Source organism: Ctenocephalides felis, unplaced genomic scaffold, assembly GCF_003426905.1.
Source record: "Ctenocephalides felis isolate EL2017-DRISC unplaced genomic scaffold, ASM342690v1 CF-g0.4_SCAFFOLD_01445, whole genome shotgun sequence".
Taxonomy (NCBI): domain Eukaryota; kingdom Metazoa; phylum Arthropoda; class Insecta; order Siphonaptera; family Pulicidae; genus Ctenocephalides; species Ctenocephalides felis.
In genome coordinates, this window is record NW_020537599.1 from 1 (window position 1) to 21,428 (window position 21,428).

Here is a 21,428-nt window from a genome sequence, read left to right on the forward strand (position 1 = left end):
ACTGGACTAATTAAAAGCTAGTGACCTAAATTTTATTGATGAAGGTTTCAAATTATATTCTTTATTATAAATTTTATATCTTATATATAAAATTCTTCTGTACGGGTGTATGATTTGATTCCTCTCCTAAACGGTTATTTGGATCTTGATAATTCTTTTTAGAGTTTGTTAAAGAACATTTTTTAATTTAATGCACTATAAAATTATAGCAATGTTGTAGAAATAAATGGAAAATTATAAAAAACACTTATCATTGTTTAACATTGAAAACATTTGAACCGCCATCTGCTAGAAATGTCAATTCACTTGAAATTTGAATTTATCTGAAATTATGAGCCTAGATAATTTAGAATGTAATATACGAAAAAAATGTAATCTCTACATTATTATTGCGGAAAAGCAGCTGAGATGTGCAAGAAATTAAAATAATATAAGATACAGTCAACAGTATATGATTGGCAGATGAATTATATAATTCAGTTAATAAATAACGGAATAAGTCCAAAATTCGATACATATTATTTTTTTAAACTTATGCATGTCGCATTTTGGTTTACTTCACTAAATTATTTAACATAAAAAATATTTCTACTTAGTAAAAAATTTATTTAGAATTTTGTTTCGTGTGTCAAAAATTCATTTGTTTGGCATTGGCTTTGGAATATTTAGCAAGTTGATCTTAGATTGAATAGTGCCCATATGAACTAGATTTTACAAATTAATTTCACTTAAGATTGGAACATAAACAATAATGTTTATTCAATTATTAGTAAGAAAAATGTACATTAGAAATGATATTTTCCAAAAAGCCAATTAATATATAGTACGAGAACATGAGAATTATAGACTAAATTATTGAAGCAATTATGTTGTGTGGTAAATCAAGTGTGATATTGTTCTTTCACCACGCAGATACTATATTATTTTTTTCTGGATTTCTTATACTGGTTATGCTCAGACAATAAATGAATCACAAAGGCAGGACATCAAATAGGATATTAAAAAGCATAGGATAGGATATTAAAAAATTTGGAACTTTTGAATTGTAGAAGTGGGTACAGGACAATGTCTGTCGGGTCATCTGATATATAACAGTAGACAAAAATTTTTGTTTGGATAATGGATTTTTTCCCCTGAACCTTATAATATACAGTAATACCTCAACTTACGAATGACTTGATATACGAGTGTTTTGAGATACGAGCCGCCAAAAAAACGTTTCGTTGCCTCGACATACGAGCAGAATTTGAGATACGAGCTTTGATCGAGTAAGAGTTTTTTTATAAAAATGTTAATGGCATAATGAAAGTATGAATAATTTATTCATATGTGACAATGATTTTTTTACAAATGATTAATTAATAAATTTTACAAATTAATTTACTGTTAATTACTATAATTATAAAATAATTATTTTATATTTAAACATTTTAATTATATATTTATTATTTTAAATTTTAATTATATATTATTTTTTCAGTTTTAATTATATATTATTATTAACGGCATTTCAATGTATTTATATAGAAAAAGTGCTTCGAGATATGAGCGATTCGACGTACGAGCGTGGTTATGGAACGAATTAAACTCGTATGTCGAGGTGCCACTGTATAACGATATAAAATTCGTTGGCATTGGTATTTTGCCTTGAGGCAAGTTACATGAACTTCCCGACATGTGTAAATAATAGACTTAATCAATAAAAATAACTTAATTTATGAATAAATTAACTTGGAGAATTTTCTAGAAGCAAATATTCAAAAATCAACAATTTTTATAATTGAACCAGTTTGCGTAAGACTTTAATGGTTCAGTATGTTCATTAAGACCAAGTACCCTATCGTTATACCAAGTAAATCGTCTAATTTTAATTTTAACAAACGCCAAAAAAACAATTCATTTTCTCAAACTTTGATGAATTTTTAAACTTTTAAAAAACTACTTTTCGTAAGGCCGTAATATTGCAGTAAGTTCTATAAGACCATGATATATATCGTCAAAAAAAGTTACATAAAAATCGGTTTAAATTTTTTTTTCAAGAGTTAATTACAAGAAAACGGCTCGGTAGATTTTCACCTAATACTAATCAGTATCATTCCCAACTAATATCTTTCGAACAGTTTTTGATTTTTTAAAATCGATTCGGTAGTATGAGATTAAATGTGGTCGAAAAGTTTAACACTTTTTTTTCCAAATAACAAAGAAACGGCTTGTCAGATCGTCGCACAAAACTGACGAACGATAATCCTCATCGGGATAAATCGAATGGCTTGTAAATTTTTGAAATCGGACAAGCCTTTTTTGAGAATACGTCGATTTAAGATACAACATCTGTACACCCACACACATTCTTTTTCCAAATTTGGTCTCATTCGATTCAGAATGGCTTGAAACGTCGAGAAAACATAAAATTAGCGAATCGGATTTTTTGATGAAAATATAAACTTCTCCCTCTGGAAGTTGATAAATATTATATCATAATCATAATTATGTTTGTTCAATTTCAGATATATGAAATAACCAGACCAAACGTTGCCAGACAACCTACATATGAATATTCATCAATATAAAACGAGTCTTCGAGATTATAAAATTTTTCAAACCACATGAAATGATTACAAATTGAATATTAAGTTTATAATATTTACTAGTAAATAAGGCAGGAAACCAAGAATTTATACTTATTATATAGAAATTATATTATTTCAAAAGTGCAATGACCGAAATAAAACAAGAAATTGATTCATGCAACATCGAATATGAAATTAAATGTGAACCAGTAGATTCAGATGCTTCGGAAACAGAAAACAGTTACAACAACGATTACAAAGAGACAAATGAGATTTCTGAAGATGCAAGTTTCCCTCAATATTTAAAACCAGAAACATACATTGATACTCAAGTGCAAGAAGATATTGTCCAGGATTACCATGAACAAGTACAAATACCCAGTGAGATAGATGATTCTTTTAAACCTGTAAAACAGCCTAAAGAGAAACGATTTCAATGTCCTTACTGCATGAAGACTTTTCCTCGTAATATTGATTTAGTTCCTCATGTAAGAACCCATACAGGAGAAAGGCCTTTTAAATGTGATATGTGTGACAAAGCTTACACGCAACTATCTACTTTAACAAACCATAAACTGACACATGCTCCTGAAAAGGCTTTCAAATGTACACAATGTGATAAAGCTTATTCTCGTAAAGGTGATTTACAAAGCCACTACAGACTACACACAGGCGAAAGGCCTCACAAGTGCAATATATGTGGCCTAGGATTTCCTCGGTCGTCCAATTTAATGAAACACATGTACGTTCATATAAAGGACAAAGACTTTGAGTGCCCTTATTGCAGTAAAGCATTCTCTAACAAAAGTTACTTACACATGCATCTCAAAACGCATTCTGGAGAGCGCCCTTATGAATGTTTCATTTGTTTGAAAAAGTTCACACTGTTACAAAACATGAAAAAACATGTATCCATTCACATCAACGGCAAACAATTCATTTGTTCCCTTTGCAATAAAGCCTTCGCGGACCAACAAAGTCTATCCCTTCATACTAAAGTCCATACAGGCGAAAGGGATTTCAAATGTGATGTTTGTGGTAAAGCCTTCATTCGAGATCAGTATTTGAAAAAACACAAAGTTGTTCATGAGGGTCGTAGAGATTTCCAATGTCCCTACTGTGATAAAGCTTTTACAAGATCTGATATTTTAGCACAGCATTTACGTATTCATACTAAAGAGAAGCCTTTCAAATGTGATGTGTGTGATGAAGCGTTTGCACGAAAAAGTGGAATGTTGAAACATAAAGCAAAAGCACATGTCGAAGAAAAAAACCTTCATTATGAGACACAGAGAGTATAATAGACTTAGATTGTAAATATTACTTAACATATATATATTTTATGTTATGAATGTCCTTTGGGTTATTTCATATATTGCTTGCGACCATTATAGTTAAAAAAATATAAATTTAATAAAATATATTACAACTATCATTTGTTTTTAAATTATACTAGAGAAAATTTATATATTTCCAAAACTGTGTAATGGTAAGAAATATTTAGTGAATTTGAATTATTTCAACAAAAAAACTTTCATTTTAGCATTGCTTACATTTCACAAATGATTGCATAGAGATTGAATAGAGAAGTATCCATAATTGCTATGGTCTTTAAATAAGAATTTAAATAAAACAGTTTTAATTAAAAGATGGATTATTGTACAAAATGTATGAGTTCTATTTTTTCAATATTTCTGCAGCAATGGTATTTTTAGTACTTCTAATGATATTATCAAATAATTCGCTATATAACAAACAATCTAAAACATTGTCAGACAACTTACAACATTAAAAAACAATCTAAAATATGGTCAGACAATTTGCAACATTTTCGGATCAGTTACAACGTCAACAATCTGAAACATTGCCAAATAATATACAACATTTTCAGACCAGTTACAACATTAAAGATGCAATCTAAAAGATGGTCAGACAATTTACAACATATTTAGACTAGTTACAGCCTTGAAAAATAATCTGAAATATTGTCAGACAACGTACAGCATTTTCAGACCAGTTACAGTATGAAATACTATCTCAAACGTTGTCAGGTAATATACAATATTTTCAGACCAATTACAGCATTAAAAAACCTACTAAAACATTGTCAAGCAATTTACAACATTTTCAGACCAGTTACAACATTAACAAACAATCTAAAACATTGTCAGAAAACTTACAACATTAACAAACAATCTAAAATATGGTCAGTCAATTTCAACATTTTCGGACCAGTTACAACGTCAACAATCTGAAACATTGTCAAATAATATACAAATAATATATAAAGATGCAATCTAAAAGATGGTCAAACAATTTACAACATTTTTAAACCAGTTACAGCATTAAAAAACAATTTAAAGCATTGTCAGAAAACTTACAACATTTTCAGACCAGTTACAGCATGAAAAATAATATCAAACGTTGTCAGATAATATACAATATTTTCAGACCAGCTGGAGCATTAAAAAACCTACCAAAACATTGTCAAGCAATTTACAACATTTTCAGACCAGTTACTACATTAACAAACATCTAAAACAATCTAGAGGATGGTCAGACAATTTACAACATTTTTAAACCAATTACAGCATTAATAAACAATCTAAAACATTGTCAGACAACTAACATTATTTTCAGACCAGTTACAACATTAACAAACTATGTAAAGCATTGCCAGACAATTTACAACATTTTTAAACCTGTTACAGCATTAAAAAACAATCTGAAACAATTTCAGACAACTTAGAACATTTTCAGACCAATTACAACATTAATAAATAATCTAAAACATTGTCAGATTATTTACAACCTTTTTAAACCAGTTACAACATTAACAAACAATCTAAAACATTGTCAGACAACTAACATTATTTTCAGACCAGTTGCAATATTAACAAACCATCTAAAGCATTGTCAGACAATTTACAACATTTTTAAACCAGTTACTGCATTTAAAAACAATCTGAAACATGGTGAACAACTTACAACATTTTCAGACCAGTTTAAACATTGACAGACAACTTACAACATTTTCATACCAGTTACAACGTTAACAAACAATCTAAAACATTGTCAGACAATTTACAATATATTTAGACCAGTTACAACATTAACAAACAATCTAAAACATTGTCAGACAACTAACAACATTTTTAAACCAGTTACAACATTAACAAACAATCTAAACCATTGTCAGACAATTTACATTTTCAGACCAGTTACAGCATTAAAAACAATCTAAAACATTGTCAGACAAGTTTTAACACTTTTAAACCAGTTACATCATTAACAAACAATCTAATGTATAGTCAGACAATTTACAACATTTTTAGACCAGTTACAACTTTAACAAACAAAATGAAACATTGTCAGACAATCTACAACATTTTTAAACCAGTTACAACATTAACAAACAATTTAAAACATTGACAGACAACGTACATTTTCAGACCATTTACAACATTAACAAACAATCTGAAGCATAGTCAGATAACTTACAACATTTTCAGACCAGTTACAGCATTAACAAACAATATAAAAATGGTCAGACAATTCATAAGATATTAGGACTAGTTATACAGCCTGCAAAAACAATCAGACAACATTTTCAGACCAGTTACAACGTTAATAAACAGTCTAAAAGATGGTCAGACAATTTACAACATATTTAGACCAGTTGCAGCCTTAAAAAACAATCTAAATTATTGTCAGACAATTTATAACACTTTTAAACCAGTGACTACATTATAAAACAATCTGAAACATTTTCAGACAACTTACAACACTTTCAAACGAGTTACAACATTAACAAACAATCTAAAGCATTGTCAGGCAACATACAACATTTTCAGACAAGTTAACGAACCATCTAAAGCATTGTCAGATAATTCACAATATTTTTAAACCAGTTCCAGCATTAAAAAACAATCTAAAACATTGTCAAGCAACTTACAACATTTTCAGACCAGTTACAACATTAACAAACAATCTAAACCATTGTCAGGCAATTTACAACATTTTCAGAGCAGTTACAGCATTAGAAAACAATCTGAAACATAGTCAAATACTTTACAACATTTTTAGAGCAGTTATAACATTAACAGACAATCTAAAACATTGTCAGATAATTTACAACATTTTTAAACCAGTTCAGAAAATCTACGCAACGTTTTCAAACAATTTATAACATTTACAAATAGACAGTCTGCAACATTTTTAGAAAATCTGCAACATTTAGACAATTTACAGCATTTCAAGACATTCTACGAAATTTTTAGATGATTCACCAAATTATCTGACAATGTATAACATTTTCACATAATTTACAACATTTTTAGAGAATTTATAATAATTCTCAGACAATCTACATGCAATGTTCAGAAAATCTACGACATGTTCAGACAATTTACATCGTTACCAGGAAATTTACAATATTTTCAGACTAATTTAATTCAGACTAAAAATTACAACATTGATGCAATAACATAATTCACAATATATTCAGACAATCTAAAACTTATTTAGAAAATTTGCGACATTTTCAGGCAAATCGCAATATTTTTAGACAATTTGGAACGTTTACAGAAAATTTTACCATATTTTCAGACCAGTTACTATAATATCAGACAATCTAGTCCATTTAGACAAGTTATTATAATATCAGACCAGTTATAATATCAGACAATCTATAACATCATCAACCAGACAATTTACAACCATCAGACAAATCTCGCTTTCTATTACTCCCTACATACCTAAGAACGCAGCCTTGTTGGTCGCATTAGAAGTTCCACTTTAATAAACAAAATATAACTTACCCATGGGTCCTTCATCAAAATATCCTTCAGTCTTTCTTTCCATAAACATGGCTCTCGTTTCTGGATTATTCATGAATTCTTCAGCTTTTTGTTTACGTATTTCTGTCTCTTCATCTCCACACCAGGGTAAACCTGATGAGACCAAGGTTCCATCTCGACCTGAAAAATAAATGAAATAATAATGAAGAGAATACTTAATAAAAATCATCAGTCTTGTCCGTTAATATAAAATCTTGATACATAGAACTTATATCAAAATATTTTAATTCAATAAATCTAGGAGTAATTCAAATGAATTTAATGAATCAGAACCAAAAAATTTTAAATCATTACTCTGAGGTATAAATATAAATTTTAAATTGAGGGTTTATTTATTTATTCGCCAGTTTAATAAATCGCTTTCTATATCTATCTCCTTTCTCAATCTCCTCTCTCATCGATTTTTTTATCCTTTTCTATATCTTTCCTATATCTATCGCTTTCTATACCTTACTAATCTATAGCTTTTTATATCTATCTTCTTTCTCAATCACTCCATCGATTTAATTTATACTTTTCTATATCCTAGTCTGTCGACTCGTCTATCATTTCTGTCTCTCCATCGATCTATCTATCTATTTTTCTTTTTCTATCTCCTATTCCATACTTTTCTCTTACTCCATCTCTCTTTCTCTCTCTATCAATCTTTTTCTTTCGATCTAGCCTTTTTCACCTCCATTTATCGCTATTTCTTTTTCTCTCTTTTCTCGATTACTCTTGTTCTATCTCCCTATACCTATCTCTTTCTCTGTTCTAATCTTTTTCTTTCGCTCCCATCATCTCTATATATCTTTTTACGTATCTAGTTTTTTCCCTCGCTCTTGTACGTATCCAGTTTTTTTCCTCTACATTTATCTTTATCTCTTTCTCTGTCTTTTTCAGAATTATTCTTGCTCTATCTCTCTACATCTAACGTTTCTCTCTACATTAGCCTTTCTATCAATCTTTTTCCCTCGCTCTTCTGCTCATCTCTATACGAGGGTCATTCAACAAGTACTTAGCCTCACCGCCCGATGGCGCTGCTATCACAAAAGAGTTTTACCATCATGCAGTACGTTCTTTTAGTAGCCTACTGTCAAAGTTTCATTCAATTCCCTGCATTAGTTTTGTTTTGACAGCTTTTGAAAGCGAGCGTGTCGGTCAATTTTACAAAAATGGAAAAAGAACAATATCGTTCGGTGATTAGATTCTTGTTTTTGGAAGGGAAAACGCGCAGCGAAATCAAAGATCGCTTGGATGCTGTGTACGGTGACTCTTCTCCTTCGATGGCGACCGTCAAGAATTGGTTTAACGAGTTTGTTCGTAGCCGCACGTCAGTTTTTGACGAGCCACGGCCAGGTGCCCCGAAAACAGCTGCTACAAACGAAAATATTAAAAAAATCCACGATCTCGTGTTGGCAGACCGTCGATTGAAAGTTCGCGAGATAGCTGAGACTGTAGGCATCGCAGAAGGAACGGTGCATCATATTCTACACGAAGAACTGGGCATGAGAAAGCTGTCGGCGCGGTGGGTGCCGCGCTTGCTCACACCGGAAAACAAGCGCAACCGTGAGACCACATCGGCGACGTGCAACCCGGCGGAGTTCTTGCGTCGTTTCGTGACCGTCGACGAAACATGGATTCACTGGTACACACCAGAGACCAAGGAGCAGTCAAAACAGTGGACTTCACCGGGCGAACGTGCTCCGAAAAAGGCGAAGACTGTTTGATCGGCTGGAAAGGTGATGGCCACCGTTTTTTGGGATTCACAAGGTGGATCTATCTACATATCTAGTTTTTTTCTCTCGGTTTATCTCTATTTTTTTCGCTCTTCTTTTTTGGGTTACTCTTGCTCTATCTCTCTATATCTATCAATCAATCTTTTTCTCTCGCTTTTCTATCTCTATAGATCTATTTACGTATCTAGTTTTTTCATCTACATTTATCTCTATCTCTTTCTCTGTCCTTTTTGGGTTACTCTTGCTCTATCTCTCTATATCTATCTCTTTCTTTCTACATCAATCTTTCTATCAATTTTCTTCCCTCGCTCTCCTCATCTCTATAGATCTATCTACATATCTAGTTTTTTCCGCTCCATTTATCTCTATCTCTTTCTCTCTCTTTTTCTAAGTTACTCTTGCTATATCTCTCTATATCTATCTCTTTTTCTCTAAATCAATTTTTTTCTTTCATTCTCTACATTCATCTTTTTCACCTTCTCTTCAAATCTTTTTCTCCACATTTATCTTTATCTCTTTCTGTGTCCTTCTCTGGATTACTCTTGCTCTATCTCTTTCTCTCTACATCAATCTTTCTATCAATCTTTTTCCCTCGCTCTCCTCATCTCCTCATATATAAATTCTATATATAGAATTATCTACGTATCTAGTTTTTCTCCTCTCTGTTTATTTTTCTATCTTTTGCTCACTCCTTTTCTGGATTATTCTTGCTCTATCTCTCTGTATCTATCTCTTTCTATACCAATCTTTTTCCCTCGCTCTTCTTATCTCTATAGAATTATCTATGTATCTAGTTTCTTTTCCTCTCTATTTATCTCTATCTCTTTTTCTCTCTTTATCTGGATTACCATCTCTCTTGCTCTATTTAATTAGATTTATTCATTCGTTATCAAGTTCTAATGAACAATCATAAATTATTATTATTATATTCAGACTCTTGTCAAGCTTATTTATAATATGCAACTGAAGTAAAATTAATTTATAGTACACTTTTAGAGGCTATAAAACGTTTGCTTCTGAATTTAAAACAGCTGAAAGTAAGCATACAAACAATGTATATATAATATTTGCCATAATAAAGTTCAATCTATCTGATGCCTGTCAACACGCATCGCATTTCTACTGGACAGATAGGCTCATCATAGTGACAGCACGGATGAAACAAAATAGTGCAAGTGTCAGTTCGGATCTCTCTATTGTTTCTCCCCAGTCTCACTGCCAAAATTATAATTCATAACACTTTTCCTTTTTATTGAAAATACACAAATACTAACTATATTTTATAAATGATAAATATGATAACACATAGTGTCGTTACTATTTTATTATAAATAAAATATATTACATATGGACCACAGTTTTCCATATGTTTATCTATTTATTTTTTTCTTTCACTATCTATATCTTTCTCTACATTTTTTATCTTTCTCTCTAATCTATCTATTCTTTTTACTCACTATCTTTTTCTCTTTACTTTTACCTTTCTTCATCTCTCTTCATCTTCTTTCTCTATATGCTAATCTGTCTATCTCTTTCCCTCTTTCTATCTCTATAAATCTTTCTCTACATCTATACTTTTTCTCTACATCTAAATAAATCAATTTCTCTCCTTTTCGTATCGCCCTCTCTCTTTTTCTATCTAATACATAAATTTATTTATTTATTTACATAAGCAAGCCGCAACAAAAAGTAATAAATATCATTGGCCCTAAAATCATTCCTTGCGGCACACCCAATACCCAAGTTAATTTGAAAGATGATTAGCGCGTGGTCATTATTTAAGATACTAATTACTAATGGAATTTATAAAAATAATTTCTAATTACTAATTAAATTTCTATGAAGGTTCAAATAAATTCTTACCCATAGATAAACAAGTATAAATAAGTTCTTACCCATCGAAACTATTCGTTTTCTCTGATAATCCATAATAGCGTTTTGTACACCATTGTCCATTCGATGATGGGGAACTACAAAAGCTAGAAAAATATAATTAATTATTAAAAATTAAATAAAAAAACATATATATATATATATGTAAATCTGATTTATTTTAATATTTGAACAATTTTTTTACCACTTGATATTTTCTTTTATTTTCTTTTATCTTTCATTCGATATATTTCGATTACTTGATTTCATTTTTCAAAATTTTATATATATATATATATATATATACATATTTTTTTTGTTTTTTGTTTTTAGAACAAAATATTCATATTTGTCAAATTTTACACAAAATGCTTTTTTGAATGTTTAATAACTTACAACTTTAATAACTTGGTTTGGTATGTATAATTTTAATTCTGTTTTATTGTATTTTGTTACTTTGTTTTATTACTCTGTTTGTTTTTTTAGCTGAATGATGAGCTAGCAGAATAGCTCGAAACGTACTAAAAAGATTTATATTTACGTTCTTGTTTTATTTTTCGACATGTGGCTTCAAAACTGTATCATATATATATATATACCCAGTAAACCACAAAACGTAACAAAGCCATGAACGTTACGTAACGCTGCCACGTTCGCACGAAGCAGGTACGTAACCTGGGAGGCACACAGAAGTATCTATTTCGCGGGCAAGAACGTAACGGCTGTTTCGTTGCACACTGATACACCGCGGTTGCCTTTTTGCTACGTATCTAAATTGAATAAAAAAGCGTGTAGGTGTCTTTTATGTTACATAATTATTTAATGGAATTTCCTGCAAATAAATTGTTTTGGATATAAATATTAAAAGGTAAAATTAATATTTTAAAGTAATTTTATTGAACATTTTTATGACAAATTTCATAGTAACAATAATACATTACTTAAATTTAAAAAAATCAGTAAAATTAACATTAATAATAAATTCATATTTTGATATATACATGTATAAATTATATTAATAAAGTGATAATATTAAAATAAACAATCTTATTGAAAAAATAACTTGGAATAAAATTCATATTGAAACTAACAGGAATAAATTCATATTAAAAAAGAATAATGCAAACATATATATACATGTGTGTATATATACATATACACATACATATGTATATATACACATAAAATTCATATTGAAACTAACAGGAATAAATTCATATAAATATAAATATAAATATATATATATATATATATAATATATATATATGTGTGTGTGTGTGTGTTTATAAACTTTGAAGTTTGATGCTCACACATATTCTTGAAATATGTATTTGCAGCCAAAATAGTCAAAATAATAAGCAATGAATAAATTAACTATATTCATGTATATTTCAAACACTGAATGTGTGTCATCATTCAGCAAATTAATACACTCAAGCAGGAAAAAGCGCACACAAATTTTAACACATTGTTCAATGAAAAAACAAAACATCTTTTTATTTAATGTCTTGGGTTTTTCATTCAACAATATGTTTTGATTTTTTCTGCCTTGAATTTATTAACTTGTGAATGATGACACACATACGGTGTTTGAAATGTACATGAATATAAGTAATTTATTCGTCACTTTTTATTTTGACTATTTTGGCTGCAAATACATATTTCAAGAATGTGTGTTACCATTAAACTCCAAAGTTTATAAACATAGTTTAATATTATATATATATAATATATATATATATATATATATATATATATATATATTATTATGTTATTATGGGTCTTCTGTTTTGTTCTCTATGTAGTCTTTGTTTCCCAAAGCGAAACCATTCTACAACTATATTAACAAACTTGGCTTCTGTAAATTCAGCGGTGTTGTTAATTATTGTGTCTAAAATAAAACCAAACAGGAATTAGAAACATTAATTAAAATAAATTGAAGTTAAATTACCTTTAATCACTTCCATTACTTTCAGCTTGTTTACTGCCATATTACCTTTCCGGCCATACCAAGAACATACAGCTGCCAATTTTTTGGTAAAAACTTTTTTCAATATATTTCTTATATTTTCAGCCGGAGTTTTCCCACCAATTTTTCTAACATAGCTTTGCTAAAAACAAAACATTAAAATATAATTACTACCAAATTATTTTATTTCAATATCTCCCAAGGTGCAATTATAGTTTACCAATTCTGCAACATATGTTTCATCTTTTAAAAACTCTTCACAGCATGTGATATCATCTTCCGCATCAAGTGGAAACAAAGAATCAAAGACATTACCATCTTGATTACATGTCAATGTAGGATAACTTGCATTTTGCAGTAATTGATCCATTTTAGTATTCAAAATGGCAAGCTCCCTGAGAATAAAATCGGTTTTTGTGCACTGCTTCTCCAAGTTTTCATTTATGTTCACTATTCTTTGTTCCAGCTTTTCTGCAGACCAATCCCTATCAGTTTGTGTTCCTTGATCTTCGAAAGTTTTGCATAACCCAACGTCATGATTTATCCCCATGAGAGGGGATAAGGGTAAAGGGCTCAATTCTTCTACATTAGAAGGAGTTACGCAATTGGTACTTGTAGAACTCCTCGGTGATTCTAGATCCAGCAACAATTGTTGGTTAGGATTAAAATCTGAAAGATTATTTTTTATTCTTTCAAAATATATATTCTATTGCATTAAAATATGTAGGATTTTATACGTACTATATTCTTCTTCATTTGATTGATATTGGCTGTTGGGTTTCTTTAAACGAAACCCTTTGCCAAGATTCTCCTCAGCCGATGTATAATCACTATCTTGCGCAAACTTTCTTGCTTTATAATATGAATCTATGCAATGAAAAAATAGATTTAAAAAAAAATCTACATTTATATTTAGTTAAAGAAATGCACTTACCGAAATAACGCATGACACTCACATCTTCCTTTGTCCAGGTACTGTCGGGTACACTTTTTTTCATTATTAAAGGAGTTTTTGATGCTATATTAGCAGGAGGCCACCAACACTTTGTAATCTCATTGCCTGTTTTGATTAGCCAACTAACAGGCACCTCTGAGGTTATTATATTTTCAGTTTCTTTAATGAATTTAACGACCGCATGGGTATACATTCTGAAAAGCCATCGTAAAGAGGTTACAAAAACATTCGAAAATCTTCGAAATCAGTCTAATCACATTTGCTGAACCTTTCTTAACAATTTGATATATGAATCAATCACAAAAATAAATAGAAAATACCTGCTGACGACGATGATTAAAAAGATTTCTCTTGATTACTATGATTCACTAACCTATTCGAAGCACAACGATTCACGAAACGAAAATGCAGTGAGTCACAGAGGTCACAGAGCGTGAAGTGATCGACTCAGGCTTGCAAACTTTCGACAAGGAAAATAGAGATTTCGTGGCGCAAAGATTTTGTAGAACTGTCAAGTGTTTACTAGAGCAGTCAGTGAGTTAATTTTTTTTAAGTAGAATAATTATGATGGATCAACAAAAATTAAAGACACGTAAACCATTAAAGGATTTATCGAAACGCAGAATTCAACAGATAGTTGCTCAAAAAGTGCTAAGATATAAAAAACTTTTGGATCAACAAGTGGATAATTCTACACCTAGTATCGGTGTAAGTGCAAGCAAGAATGATATAGAAAATACAGTGGCTAATATAGAGATCGTTGAATTTTCAAATATGCCTTCAACGTCTTCAAATATTGGTTTTCAATCATCTGATATTGATACAAATTTGCAACAATCAGCCAACAAAACCATTGACTCTTCATCCACTGAGTCTTCAACCCTTCAGGAAGATTTGCGCTATTGGATAAATGATCAAAATATTACCTTACATAGTGCCAACCTTTTATTGAAACTTCTACGAAAACATCATGGACTTGATGCATATCTTCCATGCGATGTACGGACATTATTGGGAACACCAAGGCATGCTACAGAAAGCATTCAGGCACTTAATGGGGGGTTTTATGTACATTTTGGTGTAGAAAGTTCTATTATTCGAGCCATGACCAAAATGTACAAAAAATGTCCAATTAATATTAAGTTACAGTTAAATTGTGATGGTATGTCCTTAACTAAGAGCTCTAATAGTACATTTTGGCCGATACAGTTAATGATAGAGGGAGAAGCTAGCAAACCTTTTATTGTCGGTGTGCATCACGGTGAAGGAAAGCCAAACGACGCCAATATTTATTTATCTGATTTCGTAAAGGAGATGAAAACCATCATGCTAAATGGCATAACCTTTAAGAAAAATAATTGTAAAGTAATCATTTCTAAAATAGTTTGTGATAGCCCTGCAAGATCTTTCATAACATTTGTGAAAAGTCATGCAGGTTATTTTAGCTGCCCGAAATGTACGCAAGAAGGTGATTTTGACGACCATGTGATAATGCCAGAAGTAAATTGTCCACTACGTACTGATGAAAGCTTTAGACTTCGCCTTCAACCAGAACATCATTTAGGTAGCTCCATATTAGAAGAATTAGGCATAGGAATGGTGTCACAAGTTGCATTGGATTATATGCACTTAATTTGTTTGGGGGTCACAAAGCGTCTTCTTGGGATTTGGGTGAATGGTCGCAAAGATATGCGATTGAATGATACTGATAAAAATAATGCCAACAAAAAAATTATTGAAATTAAATCTTTCATACCCAAAGAATTTTCACGATTACCTCGTGTTTTGGATGAGTATAAAAGGTGGAAAGCAACTGAATTTAGACAATTCCTGTTATATACTGGAATAGTTATACTTCAGCCTTATTTGGATCATCACAAATATAAAAATTTTTGTTCATTTGTGTTTAGGTATTAGAATATTGTGTGATGAGGAAATTTGTTTAACCTCAAATGAATTAGCCAGAAAACTTTTAATATGTTTTGTTAGAAGTTTTGCTGAATTATATGGACTGAACAAATTCACTTTTAATATTCACAATGTAATACATTTGGCAAATGAGGTCAAAGTATTTAACTGCAGTTTAGATAAGTTCAGTTGTTTTCCATTTGAAAATGAATTGAAACGCTTGCGAGGAAAAATTAAAAATTGTAGGAAACCATTAGAGCAACTTGTCAATAGAATTGGCGAAGAAAATAAATTATCTGTAACACCAAATATTAGTATTTCATATCCAATAGTTCATCAAGACAAGGATGGAAAAATAATAAAAATTGAATTGAATTTTTTTTAATTTCTGGTCAGAAACCTGATAATTGCTGTATGACCTGTGACAATAAATTGTTACAATAAAAATATAATAATGCAAGACAATGATTGTTTTTTTTGGAAAGAATACTCGAAATCATTATTATTTTTACTATCGATTAATTATTGGCATATTTGTCTTGATAAAATTTGATATTTGTCTTGATAAATTAAATGTAAGATGTAAGGTAAAAGTAAATATTATAAAAAAAAATGTATAAAGCTACCACATTTTGATCAAAGTAAATATATTGTTATCCCATTGTTACATCATTTTTCAATTTGTTTTATTTATTCTATATTTTTAGCAGATTTCAGTTTAAATATTATTACATTATATATATCGAATAACCGGACTAATTGTTGTTGATGGGCATTCGGATAATCAAAAATTCCGATGATCAAATGTATGAAGAATAATGTTATGTATTTATTAAAAATAACATTTACATCTACACAACTTACTCTCTTACTCTTACACAACTTACTCTTACAAAAATCAACGTTTATTAAGAAATTGACACTTTCCTATCTTTGTACATACATATTTTCTTATGTACATGTACTAAATTGCAGCATGTATATATAAATACTGATTATGAAGCAATAAATAAATACTTAAATAAGTGCATTACACTTCAAAAGATAAATATAACATGTGCAAATAGTAGCTACAATATCCGAAGCATATAATTACACACAATCTACAACACAATATTGTATCATTATTTAAAACACTCGTCAATTTATTTCCTCTTCAACACTTATTTAATATAATGTGTGAAAATTATATAAGTTCTTCTCTTCTTGTCATGCTTCTTTGGTGACGACGAATTAATATTTTCTAAGACTTTATCTAACTTTGTATTCTTGATTCTGATTTTGAGTATTCTGACAGACTTAACCTATATTTAATTTTTTGACATTTCGACCATAACCTACTTCACGGCTATTTCAAAGGCAAATGTATGTGACCGCGCAACGTACCACGCCACGTACCTACAGATCCGAACAAAGCAGTATTATAAACGTTTAAACGCGTCGACGGTGGTTAAAGCTCACAACTATACGTAACAGCATCGGTTCGTTTACTTAACATCAGTTTCGAAACGAAAGTTACAAAATGTGTTGCGTGGTGGTAACTTCTGTGGTTTACTGGGTATATATACAAGATGAATTACATCAGATTAGGTATGATTATAATAAATCTTCGATGGTAATAAGCTTAATGATAATAGCTCTATGTGTTTTAACAAAAGACATTTATGGGGCAATTCTGCCGAAACATAGCGTTGGCAACATATTTTACACAGTATAGTTTATATTTATATATAAACAAGCAAGGAAGAATATTATGGTAATAGCATTTTCGAAGATTTTGTTATCATAACATTCTTCCAGTTTTCACTACCAAGAAACAAACATAAGATAATGTTGCAATGACATCGCTGTGTTATGAGCACTGTTACTGCAGAATTGCCCCATTAATTAACATATAAATATTATATTTTTGTGATATTGAATTTATATTGGACGCTGTGGTTATTTTTTCATTAAAAGATAAGTTTCATTTGGCCTATTTTAACCATTTTACACCTATGTATTCGTTTAATCTTTTAAAGTTATACTTTCATTGTGATATTATTACCATTTGATATCAAGCTGGTCAAAATGCCTAAACCACGAAGCAAAGGCAAGTTCGTGTTATTCATTATATTTATGTAATTAAAATATATATTAATATTTATAAAAAATTACTTATAGGTTTTCCTTTAGCTCCTACTTCATGTGCACAAATGATACCATCCATTCCACAGCTAACGGTGTGGTATTCATCGATTCTAAAATTTATATTTCTCAGTTGATGTCCTGAAGCCTTAACTCGCTTTAGGATGACTGCCCATGATTTCTAAAAGAAAAAAAATCAGTTAAACTATGTGGCCTTTAAAATTTTAAAATCAGAGTAGTCGTTAATAGTCCTAAAGAAGTCGTTTTTGAGAAAATGGATGATGAAATGGTCAAATTTTTGTTAACATATGCACATATGTGCATCCAACTTTGGTGCTAAACGATTCAAAATGAATTAAAACGCGGAGAAATCAAAAAATAGCATTTTGGTCGAAAGCGCAGGTCCTTATCATCTCGCAAAACTGATCAACGAGCCAAAACGTCGACGAAAGTACAAATTTTTGGCTAAAACGTGGACGAAAATTGTTGTACTTTCCTGCTAATTAAAAGGAAACTAGCAGAACGTCGACGAAAGTACAAATTTTTGGCTAAAACGTGGACGAAAATTTTTGTATTTTTTTGCTAGTTGTGAAGAAACATCTTGATCAAAAGTGCAGATCCTTATCATCTAGCAAATCTGATCAACAAGCCAAAACGTCGACAAAGGTACAAATTTTTGGCTAAAACGTGGACGAAAATTTTTGTACTTTTCTGCTAATTAAAAGGAAACGAGCCAAAACGTCGACGAAAATACAAATTGTTGGCTAAAACGTGAACGAAAAAATTGCCTTAGATACACAAGCCTACACTTTTTCCAAATTTGGTCTCAGACGATTCAAAATGACTTGAAATGTCAAGAATATAAAATTAGCAAATCAAAGTTAGCAATAGACTTCTCATTCCATTACTATTGTACATAAATGCATTTTAGGAATAATTCACAATTATTCACATTATCAAATCCACAAAATATTTACAAATCTTACATTATGACTATAGTCCAGCACATGTATGACCCTAGACATGTGGGGCACCGCAAATATCAAAGTGGCCCCCGGGACATCATTACAGTAGCACACGTTCTTGTACAATCTATTCATGTTGAGGTAGTACTTCTGGGAGAACAGAGCCTTTTCTGGATGCTTCGGTAAAGTATAACATAGCAATCTGTCCCCTGAAAAGGTAAAAGATAGAAAGATTAAAGATGCACAGATATGGACATAGTAATTAAAATTAGTGTTTAGGATGAGGGTTGATAGACGCTTTCGGAATAGCTTATTATATTTGATGCAATAGCTGGAAATTTGAGTATTTCAGGAAACAATTGAGGTTATCTGCTTGTTATCTAGTTTGAAGGCGGCCCAGTCAGATTCTGCTTGAAGTCTGTAACTCTTAACCCACACAGAATTGGTTACTAAGGAAGAAATTGACTCGACAAAGACAATGAGTTAGCAAACATAGTTTATTTTTAGTTTCTTTAGTATAAAACTAACAAGTAGCGTACCATTATAGAATTTTGATTAAATGCGCAAACTTTTAGAGACACTTGCCAATGACTTTTAGAGCATTGTATCTGAAGAAGAGCCAATCGATTTCACAGTTTAACAATTAGTCTAAATTCTAGAAAATTGGAAAAATTTTGTTGTTTTTATTTATGGTCCTAGAAATGTAATTTGTGGGTAAATATTAGGATGTGATTGATTTTTAATATTTTGTTATATAACCATGTTAATAAAATGGTTATACAGGTTGACCAAAGCCCTACGAACTTAAAAGCTCCTAAATTTCAAACTGTGTGGGATAAACTGTTTACAATTTTTACAAACAATCCTGTAACCCTCTCTCCTCCGTCAACTAACAAATGATACGATTTGAGCATGCCTCTGTCGAGATTTAGAGATATGGACTCTGATCGACAAATTCTACTAGCGAGCAAACCGGCATCAAAACCTAATTGCTTTTATATATAAGAGTGTAGCTAATATAATAAATTAATGGAAAACCTTTGCTCAATTCTGAAAACCTCAAAAAAAAACACTAAAATGTATATTTTTAATAGCTTTATTCTACTATATTTATACAAAACATGAGAACAGGTTATCAGAAATATACAGAAGAAGCAAAAAAAAGTTTTAATATCAGTAAATACTGGAAAATACTAGATTCTAGTAAATGTACCAGACAAAGAGTATTTATTGATTTTTTTTTTTAATTATTTAATGCTTATTGAACAATCGTGATTCATATCCATAAAGGAAAAGGTAAGTATTTTATAACTACCTTATATATGACTTATAATTGAAATCATAATTTATTCTATTTATGTTTCATTTTCATCTCAATGCAAAAAACTACAATTGCCAAACAAGATCCAAAAATCAAGAACACAAAAGCTCCACTGACATCTTTAACTTCCAACATAATGCCATCTCGCTCCACATCCAGCTCGTCCATCTCCATATCATTCTTCCTTAAAGCACCACCAACCAGATATTTCCATCTTTCGAACAATCCTCCTGCTAAAAATCTTAGAATCATTTTGTTAAATTTAGGTGCCGGAGGGAAACCTTTGGAATACAACAATTCTATTGGAATGGTCATGATGCTTTGGGGAGACACGAAGACACGTTTCTTCAAATCAGCAGAAACAAAAGATAAATAATCCCTGGTTACAATTGTGGTTATGTTTTTATGATAAGCTACATAGTTGAGAGCGTCCAAAGCCAAAAGATCTACATAGTTGTCTGTGATGTATTTGGAGTTGTCATCATCCGTACTGCCGTATATCATACTTATAGCATCAGTTCCACCAATGATTAAACCATTGGACACAATCTCGTCTTCCTTATAAATTTGATACTTCCTCAAAGGATATCTGTAACTCAACATCAGACCACTTTGATAAAACGCGCTTATGTTCAAAGTAACATACGCCCATAAAATCAGCACTATTCTCAACCTCAAATAACTCGGCTGGCAGTTGACGTTGTTGTTTAAAGCCATTGCCCAAACTGCCAAAAAGGAACCAGACACAGTTTTAAAACACCGTACCCCTCTCTTCGTTTTTGCTTAAAACTTTACAAACACCAGACACAACTATATAAGTCAAGCAATACGCCAGGTAAGTGTTCAATGGTAAAATTGCCAAAAAGTTTCGCCAAGGTGGTTCCAAATCCGCTACGGGTACCACCAACACGTACTGGCTCTGTGAGTACTGAATTGAAGTATCAAACACCAAATGGAGTTCTTGGATTGGATAAATGGCCCCAATGGCGATATCAGCTTGTCCTTGGTACAAATAGTCAAACATTCCAGTAAATGTATTATTGGGATTTATGTCACCCCAGTTTTCAGGTTGAGAAAAGCTTCTGTAAACAAACTGGCAGTTAAAATACTGCTGCAAGGTCGTCAACATGTAGATTTCATAACCATCTTTTAAAGGTACATCAA

The 21,428-nt window shown here is 30.8% G+C and overlaps 2 protein-coding genes across 2 annotated transcripts; one reads left to right on the forward strand and one right to left on the reverse strand.

The window, feature by feature from the left end:
- Positions 1-2,674: 2,674 nt before the first annotated feature.
- LOC113369696 (gastrula zinc finger protein XlCGF8.2DB-like) lies at positions 2,675-3,871 on the forward strand. The gene has a single exon (XM_026610268.1). The coding sequence runs from the start codon at positions 2,717-2,719 to the stop codon at positions 3,869-3,871; it is 1,155 nt and encodes a 384-aa protein (XP_026466053.1). The 5' UTR covers positions 2,675-2,716.
- A 3,153-nt stretch (positions 3,872-7,024) lies between these two features.
- LOC113369695 lies at positions 7,025-20,981 on the reverse strand. Its single transcript, XM_026610267.1, has 6 exons — positions 20,345-20,981; positions 18,965-19,152; positions 18,009-18,159; positions 11,043-11,126; positions 7,391-7,549; positions 7,025-7,029 (listed from the first exon to the last, which is right to left on the reverse strand). The coding sequence occupies exons 1-6, from the start codon at positions 20,979-20,981 to the stop codon at positions 7,025-7,027; spliced, it is 1,224 nt and encodes a 407-aa protein (XP_026466052.1).
- Between the last annotated feature and the right edge of the window lie 447 nt (positions 20,982-21,428).